General features: G+C 52.3%; 1 protein-coding gene across 1 annotated transcript; it reads left to right on the top strand.

The window, feature by feature from the left end:
- Positions 1 to 1,285: 1,285 nt before the first annotated feature.
- On the top strand, positions 1,286 to 6,497 carry PIM3 (Pim-3 proto-oncogene, serine/threonine kinase). Its single transcript, XM_082486611.1, has 6 exons — positions 1,286 to 1,841; positions 2,217 to 2,326; positions 2,475 to 2,525; positions 2,863 to 3,226; positions 4,544 to 4,720; positions 4,898 to 6,497. The coding sequence occupies exons 1-6, from the start codon at positions 1,757 to 1,759 to the stop codon at positions 5,080 to 5,082; spliced, it is 972 nt and encodes a 323-aa protein (XP_082342737.1). The 5' UTR covers positions 1,286 to 1,756; the 3' UTR covers positions 5,083 to 6,497.
- The last annotated feature ends 3,366 nt before the right edge of the window (positions 6,498 to 9,863 follow it).

Below are 9,863 nucleotides of genomic sequence, written 5' to 3'. Positions count from 1 at the left end.
GGCGCCCGCGGCGGCGCCCCAGGAGCCGTTAAACGGCCTCCCCGGGACCGCTGCGGGCGCGGAGGGGGAAAGCCTCACGGAAAAGGGCGCCTCACGGTGAGCCGCTGTAAAAGCCCCGTCGGAAGAGAACACTTAAAAGCCACCTCGAAGCCGGGCCGGGGAGGGGAAAGGGATGCCGCCCCCCGGCGCCCCGCTGCCGCCGCGCCCCGATTCCTGTTGATGCAGCGCCCCCTGCGGGGCGGGGCGGGCGCCGCCGGGCGGCTGAGGTGCGGCGGGGCCGGGGGAAGCAGAACAGCCTCGTGTCCTTTCCCCGGCGCGGCGCCGGAGAGGAGCGGGGCGGGGGAGGGGACGGGAAGGGAGGGAGGGAAGCCCTCAGCTCCTCCGAGGCCCGCCGCCGGGGCACCGGGCGCCCGCCGTCGCGCCGCATCGGCCCCGCGGGGGCTTCCGCGCAGGGGAGCTGACTGACAGAAGCAGGCGCGGTGGGCAGGCGCCCGGCGTCCTCCCCCCGGCGCGGGGAGGGGGGGCTGCGCCGAGGCGAGGGGGGCAGCGGCGGGGAGGAGAAAACCGGGAGGGGGATTTTCTGAACAAGAGGGCTTTGACAGGCCGTGCGGCGGGCTGTCGGCACCCCAGACCGGGTCCGCCGAAGACCGCGGCCCGGAGTGCCCCAGCAATGGCGGCGCGCCACCCCCGCCCGGCCCCAAACGCCGCGTCTCGGCCGGAGCGGAGCGGCGCGGCCCGACCTTCCCGCAGCCGCGGGGCGGGGCCGGGCCCGGGGGCCGCCGCGGCATTCCCGCCCTTGCCGCATGCAAATGAGGCCCCTCCTCATTGGCCGCGCCGGTAGCCCTTTGAAAAGGCGCCCCTCCATTGGCCACGCGGAAATGGTAACGCAAATAGGAGAATCTCCCCCCCCCGCCCTTTTTTTTTTTTTTTTTTTTTTTTTTGTGTGTGTGATGCGTTCTCAGACAGCCTGTAACTCTGCGCGCCGGTTACTACAAATAAGTAGTTCCCAGCGCCCCCCACTCTCCCCCCGCCCGCCCGCACGATGAGGGCGGGACGGGAGGCTGCAGTCCCGGCCGCCGCACCGCGGGCGCCCCGGCGCGGAGGGGAGGGGGCAGCCGGAGCGGCGGGGAGAGGTGTTTCCCCCACCCCCCATCCCATTCCCTCCCCTCAACCTCCCCCGCGGAGGGATATCCTCAGCACGCTCACCGCGCTCTGCCCGCACCAAAATATTGGGAGTTAAGAGGCGGCTCGGCGGCGCCGCCGGCTCAGAAGCGCGCGGGCAGGCACGGCGGCGGCGCGGCTCCTGCGCCCGCCACGGCTCCACTGCGGCGCCCATCCCGCTCCCCGCCGAGGCGGCCCCCGCAGGGGCGGATTTTACGCTCGGCCCCGCAGCCCCCGGACCCGCCTGCCTCCGCGCACGGCTCCGTTTCTGCCGGCGCGTCCCAGCACCCTAAGCGGTTCTCGCCGGTTCCAGGAGGGAGAGCGGCAGCGGCGCCCTCGCCGACGACTGCTTTTCGCCCGAGGACTTGGTGCCGCCGCCACCGCCGCGCGGATTCGTGCCGGCGGGGACCCCCGAGGACTCCGTCGGTGCCTGCTGCCGGACGAAGAAGAAGCCGCGGAGGAGATCTCGACGGCTCGCCGCCCTCAACCGGCTCCGGATAGAGGAGAGCCGCGCCGCGCCGCCGAGCGCTCAGCCGGGAGGACGCCGGCGGTGCCACCGCAGGGGTCTCGCCTCCCCCCACCCCCCCCTCGAAAGATGTTGCTCTCCAAGTTCGGCTCGTTGGCTCACATCTGCAGCCCCACCAGCATGGACCACTTGCCGGTGAAGATCCTCCAGCCAGGTACGGCGGGACCGGCGCCGGGGTGTCCGTGTGTTCCCCCCCCACCGCCAGCGCAGCGCGCCGGGCGGGGCGCGAACCGGCCCCGAGGTACCCGGGGAGGGCGCCTCGCACCCCCCGGGCTCCGGGACGCGCTTCTTTCCTCTTTTTCATGGGGTTGTGTTTTTTTTTATTATTATTTTAATTGAAGAAGACAATTTATTAAAAAAAAAAGCCTTGGGCAGAATTAGGGCAGCGCATACAATACGTGTCCATCGGGCAGAGCATTTTGGGGCTTTTATTATTTTTTTAAAAGATTTTTGGCGTAGCGCAGTGCAACTGCAGACACTAACGCGGTGTGTTTCCCTCTCGTGTCTTCCCCCCCACCACCCCTTCCAGTGAAAGTGGAGAAAGAGCCCTTCGATAAAGTCTACCAGGTGGGCTCCGTGCTGGGCAGCGGGGGCTTCGGCACCGTCTACGCGGGGAGCAGGATCGCCGACGGCTTGCCGGTGAGGCGCGGGATGGCGGCACAGCGCTGCCCGGGGGCGGGCGGGCGGGAGGCTGCGGGCGCGGCCCGGTCCGGCACCTCCGCGGCGGGTCCGCAGGCTGCTCCCGCCCCGCCGCTCACGGCACCTTCTTTTCCTCCCCGCTCCGCAGGTCGCCGTGAAGCATGTGGTGAAGGAGAGGGTGACCGAGTGGGGCACGATTGTAAGTACCCGGGGTGTGTGTGTGTGTATGGGGGGGGGTACGGGGCGGCCGCGGGGCTCCGCCGCGGCGGGGCTATTGTGTGGGCGGCGGGGCCCGCCCCGCTGGCGCGGCCTCTGCGTCGGGGCTGGGGGTGGGGGGGTGGAATTTGGCGGGGGTTCGCCGCCGCAGCGCCGCGCCCGCCCCTCGGACTGCGGCAGCGGCGGAGGGGGCCCGGCTGCCGCGCCCTCCTCCCCGCCCTCCCCTCCCCGCCTTCCCCTCAGCGCGGGGGCGCCGCCGGCCCCGCCGCCGCCCCCCCACCCCCACCCCCTCGCTGACCCGCACCCCCTTCTCCTCCCAGAGCGGTGTCATGGTGCCCCTGGAGATCGTCCTCCTGAAGAAGGTGGGCTCCGGCTTCAGAGGGGTCATCAAGCTGCTGGACTGGTACGAGCGGCCCGACGGTTACCTGATCATCATGGAGCGGCCCGAGCTGGTGAAGGACCTCTTCGACTTTATCACAGAGAAAGGCGCCCTGGACGAGGAGACGGCCCGCGGGTTCTTCCGGCAGGTGTTGGAGGCGGTGCGCCACTGCTACGGCTGCGGCGTGGTGCACCGGGACATCAAGGACGAGAACCTGCTGGTTGACCTCAGGACAGGAGAGCTGAAACTGATCGACTTCGGTTCGGGGGCTCTCCTCAAGGACACCGTCTATACCGATTTCGACGGTACGTGCCCTCCCCCCGCGTCCGGGGACAGCCCGCCCGGCTTTGGCCAGAGAACCCCCATCCCCGAGCCCCGCACCCCTCCCGGTGATGCCCTCCCCGTAGCTGCCGCCCATCCCCTCGCTGGCGCCCGGCGGTAACGAGCCGCGCCTCTGACGCGGGGGTTCATATCAGGTCTATCGGTAATGGAAACCCGCGGGCCCGGAGCAGCTTAGGGGTGTTCAGTTGCGTAGGAAAAAAGCGATTCCAGGCAGTGACGCAGCAGTTTATATTTCCCTGTCTTGGAAAAAAGCGGGTTTGGGTTGGGCTGGCTTTTTTTTTTTTTTTTTTTTTTTTTTTTTTTTCCTAGAGGGCGATCTGTTTACATGGAGGCTTCGCCAGTGTCGGATGTTTCCATGTGTGGATATGCAGTTTTTATATGCGGTGCTTTTTTTAACTTGAAGCGGTAGCTCCCCTCCTCCTCCTCCCTTTCCGCCGATGTCCTGGAAATCCCGCATTGCAGATTTTTTAAAGCGACGGGGATAAATACGCTCCCTCGAAATGCCTTCGGGCTCGGCGCTTTGGCGATGGGGAGGGTGAAAATAACCCTGCGTGTGACAGGAGCGGGGGGGGGAAGTGTCACACTCCTTTCGAGTGTGACTGATGTAACGGGGGATTCTTGCCCCCCTCCTCCCCCCAGCTGCCGCACTCACATCTGTTTGTTGTGAAACCCGAAGCCCCGCTGCACGTGACCCCGCGCATCACGAATTCCCGGTTTTGTTTGGTATCTACGGAGCCCTTGGGCACCGGGGGGGGGGAGGTGGGGGCGGGGGAAGCTGCCGCAGAGTACCGCGGGGTGTTGTGGGGGGGGGGGGGGGGAAGCTTAAAACGTCGAAATCGTAACGGCCGTGTTTTGTTTACCGCCTGGCGGAATTGCCTAAAGCAGATTAGCCCCGTGTAAGACGGGCGGACCTGGGTTTCACCTTCTTGCCGCCCTCCCGCCTCCTCCCCGCCGGCCCCCTTTGTCCTTTTGTGTCTATTTTTGGTGTGATGCTGCAGACGCCACGTGGTCAGTGAAAGGGAGCTGGCCTGGGTAAACAGTCAGCTGATGGGGACGGGGTGTTGTTCCCTGCCACAAAATAGTACAGCCGCATGGGCCAAGTCTCTGCGTGGTGTAACACCACCAGATGACCTGGAATTACACCACTAATGGCTTTGGCCCATAAGAAATTTAAAGCTGCTTTTTTTTTTTTTTTTTTTAATCTCAAATGATGCTGAACAATGGGGAAACACTCTAAGCCTTGACTTTTTTTTTTTTTTTTTTTCTCCCCTTGCTTTTAGGAACGAGAGTATACAGCCCTCCAGAGTGGATCAGGTACCACAGATACCATGGGAGGTCAGCAACAGTATGGTCTCTGGGAGTTCTGCTGTACGATATGGTTTGCGGAGACATCCCATTTGAGCAGGATGAAGAAATCTTGAGGGGACGATTATACTTCAGGAGAAGAATTTCACCTGGTGAGTTGTATAGGGTTCACATGGGGGCTTTCTCTCTCTCTTTTTTTTTTTTTTTTTTTTTTTTTTTTTTTTTTACTGGTCCTGTACATTTCAGTTTGTACAGGTAGGGTTTTTCTTATTCAAGGTTGTCTTTTTCCTTTCCTAGTCTAAAATTACTTTTTTCTTTGTTTGTTACAGAATGTCAACAGCTGATCAAATGGTGCCTTTCACTGAGGCCTTCAGACAGACCAACACTTGAGCAAATTTTTGACCATCAATGGATGCACAAATCTGAAGTAGTGAAGTCTGAGGACTGTGACATAAGGCTACGGACCCTTGATACTGATGTATCTAGCACAAGTTCAAGTAATGAGAGTCTGTGAATTACTAAGGACCTCGCACTGGGAGGGGAGCTACAAGCAGAAAGACCACAGTGCTGCTGCCAATACGTAGGAGGGGCTAGAAAAATGCATTCATTATTCTGTAGTTGAATCTTTGTCTGAGGGACTTGATTTTATTTTCCCCCTTTGCTGGTTTCTGCTTTGGAATGAGAGATTTCCTTTGGAAACGCTGATGTTTGGGAGTTGCAGGCCAGTACTTAGTCAAAGACTGACCTTATTAAGAAAGCAGTGACCTCTTGAATACATGGTAAACTTTTTTGCTCTCATAGAGCCTGGACTAGATTTTATTTGCTTTTGAGTGCCTTTTTGAAAGCTGCTTCAGTGGGACTTTCTTTTTTGAGCTGTGTATGTCCAAAGAAGATCCAGTTCATTATAGGAATTTGCTCCCTTTAGACTCAGTGCTGGAGGAAGCAGCTCCTATGATGCATTGGAGAACATGTTCGGTGATTGAATGAAGTAGTCCCATCCACTGGTGATGGAATACTTGAACACAGACATTTCACTCCTGCCCCCCCCAGCCCTTTCCAAATCCCACCCACCTCTGCTGCTCAAAATATTTCCTATAGCCTGCACAGAAATACGAACAGGTATATCAGCTTTTCTATCAGAAAGTTTATTCATGTTTCCTTTTATCATCTCTACCACTGGGCATGAGAAGCCCCTTTCTCAACTCCCCCTGGCCTTTTGTCACCCTGCGAGTCTTAAAGTATGTATGGGCATGTTGAATGCACAATCAATGCAATATTCAAGGACTTTACTTTTTTTTTTTTTTTTCCATACCTGTATAATGTGTTTATGTAAACTTGGTTTTTCTCATGTACTATACAGTTATTTATTGTTTGGAGTTTAGAAGACCTCCCACAGGTTTCAGCTGTGGCTATTTATTTGGTTAATTTATTTGGTTATAGTTATTCAACACTGTGCTTTTCCCTCCTTCTCCCCATGGGAATTCTAGTGGTTTGCCCATGGCACTTTTTTTCTGCATTCCTGTCAACTTTTGTTTAAAAAAAAAAAAAAAGACAAAAAAAAATTTCTGACCTTATCAATTTTTGTTGGAAGATGGAAAATTGTTGTACAAAGTCTAATTTAAGGGAAATAGAATGACTTTTTAAAGTTAGTCAGTATGCCTTTTGTCTGGTATTATTGTACCAGAAATGTAAAGTAATGCTGTTTGGAAGGGTTTTAAATTATTGACATTGTACAGTCTCCGTGCATTGGCTCTGGAAGGTAGAGTGGCAGAGTCATAAACCTTAATTTATTTTAATAGCTGTGTTTCTGTGATCTGGTTGCATTTATGCAGCTTGGATTTGGATTTTTTTCTTCTGTTTAACAGTGTGAAATGTATGGAGATCATATTTTTTATACAGGTATTTCAATTAAACTTTTTTTGTATATAACAGTTCTGTGTTTGTGTGCTCACTTTAATGTTCACCGTTGCTCTTGATGCCAGCTGGGGAGCGCGTATTCTGTTACCTTCTCTAGCTTGTGAAGGCCTGCAGCAGCTGACCCGGAGTTAATAGGTCTATGCCATTAAGCCGTGATCATTTTGGAAGAATTAAGCAATCCCTCATCTTGACTGTATCTCCTTGATCACTGTAGTTGAAGTAGAACTGGAGAAGGTATACAATACAACAGCACTAATGGCCTACCTTGCGGGGGATTGGCCAGTAATTGTGGGGGGTTTAACTGTGTAAACACTGAATAGCTGAAATACCACTATACTTATTGGCCTTAAGCGTAACAAGGATTTTTGTAGTCACTGGTGGTAACTGTTTTCACAGTTGACATGTTTACTTTCCATTACATTCAGTTTCCTTCCTCCCACTTACCCCTTCCTCCTGGGGGCGGAAGGGGATTTCCTGTGCCCTTACAGGAAAGGGACGGCGTTCTTGGAGAGCGGGGCGCCTGCTTTCCTTCAGCTCCCTTAGATTATCAAAAAAGAACAGTGTCACTCTGCAAAGGACTGGGGGATGTGTGCCATTCTCATCCGTAGCAAAGGGCAAGAGAAATGTCCTCAGCGTTTGTCTTGGTGTGTGGAGTCAAGTCCTGCAGATGACAGCGTTCATCCTGGTTTCTCTGCAGCTAGAGACTGACCTGACTTGGTCTTTTTGCGGGGGTGGTAGTGATTACCAGGTTTAAGTATGGCAGAGGGATCTACAAGGTACGCTTAAGGCTGTGTTCAGTCATTAAAGGTGCTTTGTAGTACTTGCAGTAAAGGGCTAGGCTTTGAATCTGTTGTTTTTGTGTTATTTCCCTTTCTGGGGCTCTTTCTGCCAGCTCATCTACTATTATTTTGGTTCCCTGTGGGGAATATCTCACTTGCTGACATCACATCAAGCTCCTGATGCTAACTAGTTTAGACTCAAAATGCCACCGAATAGCAGGAGGTAAAGCAGAAGGGGAAAGACCATTTTTGTGCGCACCGTTTTCTGATGACATGGGGGGAGGGGCATAGTTTTTTCTTGGCCACAAAAAGGAAGTTCAAATGACCCTTGTGGGGAAAAAAACCCAAACACGGTTGTGTCCATCAATTTGTCTGTTTTCTGGTTTTGTTCCTTTTTAATTTAGATTGGTTTCTTCAGTTTTTAATCAAAATCTCTATGTATGCTAAACCCAGTCCCTGGGAAACTTGCATATACATGAAAACGCCTATTGTTGGAACTCTATTCACAGAAATAACAGATTCTACAGTTAAGATTGCTTAGGAAAATCAGACAATCGTATCCTAAAAGAAGAACGCTTAAAAGTGAAGATTGGGAGTTTAAATTGATTATCTCTTTTGCTTAAGAGGAGGGACTTAGATAAGCTACAGGAGAGATGATCCGGGTGCCTGGCGCAGTTCTTTAGGGAAGCACGTTTCTAACCACAAGTAGTCCCTGGAGAAATTCCAGTAGCTGATGATAATTAACATCTTCCACTCCAGTGGCTTCGCATGCTCGCAGCTGTTGAGAGGGGCGGCAGCGAGGCCGTGCGGGTGAGCTTCAAAGGGCTACCAAAAAAGCGATTCTAAAAATACGTTTGTAAAGCTATTGTCGATTGCTGAACTAGGAGGGACTTTCAACATGTCCACAGGAGCGTGTGTTACTTTCCTTAGCTTCATAGAGAAATGCTGTTGAAGCGGTCTGTTTTGCAACATAAAAACTGGGGTTTCACCTTTTGCTGCTGAGGCAAAATGCATTAAAAGGATAAAGGTCAAAAGGACACAGGCACGAGTGCTGACTCCCCTCTGGGATTAGCTCAACATAAAAGGTACACTTTCTGTACTGCACAGGCAGCTTTAGTTGTGAAACTCCCCTGTACGCTAATAGAAGCCACGTGGCTGAAACACCATATACCGAGAGTAATGATTTGTAAAAATAGCTTTTCATTACACTTGAAAGTTGGAAAATGATGTGTTAATATAGTTCCATTAGCTGTTACTGTCAAAATGAGCAAGTCGGTGACAGCTCTTGGTTTCTCCTGCGCTTCTATCTGTTATTTTAATATCATTAAATGTTACTTCTCTGGGATCCTCCTCTTTGTACTCTCCCGGCACGAGGTTGGTTTTCAACAGCGCAAAGCTTGAAAAGTAGAATCCTGCAAATCATTCAAAGTGCTACCATGTAAATCACAGCCTGTTTTAACCTCGACAAATTGATTCAGCAATGATCATACCTATGCATGTATGTCTGCTACTGGCTTGATAACAGGGATTTCAAATATATTCTAATGCTGAAAGAGTTTTAACAGTATAGTATTTTGTGTAATTCATCTCCTTAATAAAACTCATTCTCCTGCGTGCATAAGCATACATTTGTTTGGGTTTTTTTTTTATTAGCTAAATAAGCTTGTATTTTCTGAAGCAACCGAACAAGAACCCTTTGAACAAAACTATCAGAAGGATGTTAGAAAGATTGACGAGGGTGTGTTCTCGCCAAACACTTATGGTTCTCTTTCAGTGGTTTACTGACCTCTGTTGGTGAAATTAAAGTATATGTTCCGAAAATAACGATGCATAAATTGGGAAGAGAGATTTTAAAACACTGCTGACCGACAGTTTTAGATATGGAAGCGTGAGGCTGATACTTAAATATCCCACAATGTTTGAAAGGCTACCATTACAAAAAGAACAAAGAAAAAAAAAAGAAAAAAAAAAGCTAAGATACTGCAAATGTGAAAATGGCTTTTCAATAAAAATGGGAGAGGGGAATACGAATTCCAAAGTTTGTCAACTCGACATCTGAAGTTACGGATGTAACCTGCCTAGTGAGCCCCCGGTCACTGCCATGACCCTTGGCAGGAGCATTTACGAGGATATCAGCCCTCATTCTTCCACTTCATTTCAGCCACGATGAGAAGCACTTGTCTTCTGGCATACAGATGGGCAATAGTTCTCCGCAGTGTAACCAGACAACATAACAGAACATTGTGGACCTCTCAGCTTATTATTAGTGGATTTTTTTCTACTAACAGCAGTGATGCTCCTGTTGGTGGCAGAAGTCAAGATGACGGCATTTTAATTTCATTGCGACACACAGTTTTTCGGATATTGTACTGGAGTTTGCTATGCTTGTAAATTTGCAGTTGCTTGGTTTCATGGTTATCTGTGATTTAAAAATTTAATACGTTTTTGCCTAAGGGCTTCCTTCAGGTAGCTGATATTACCAGAGACATATTAAGCTTTGGTTATATTGCAGAACTGAACTGCTGAAGAAAGTGATAAGGAGGCCACAAACCCATGCAACTAAAAATGAATTTAAATCTGTATTTAGGCAGGCTTCCTA

The sequence above is a fragment of the Vanellus vanellus genome, assembly GCF_965231255.1.
Source record: "Vanellus vanellus genome assembly, chromosome: 1".
Classification (NCBI taxonomy): Eukaryota; Metazoa; Chordata; class Aves; order Charadriiformes; family Charadriidae; genus Vanellus; species Vanellus vanellus.
This window is presented reverse-complemented; position numbering and strand designations above follow the sequence as displayed.

Bases quoted from the DNA above. Each gene is read 5' to 3' on its own strand.
- PIM3 (XM_082486611.1), top strand. From the start codon at position 1,757: ATGTTGCTCTCCAAGTTCGGCTCGTTGGCTCACATCTGCAGCCCCACC. The intron at 2,526-2,862 runs GTAAGTACCCGG...TTCTCCTCCCAG, and splicing joins TGACCGAGTGGGGCACGATT to AGCGGTGTCATGGTGCCCCT. The intron at 3,227-4,543 runs GTACGTGCCCTC...CCTTGCTTTTAG, and splicing joins CGTCTATACCGATTTCGACG to GAACGAGAGTATACAGCCCT.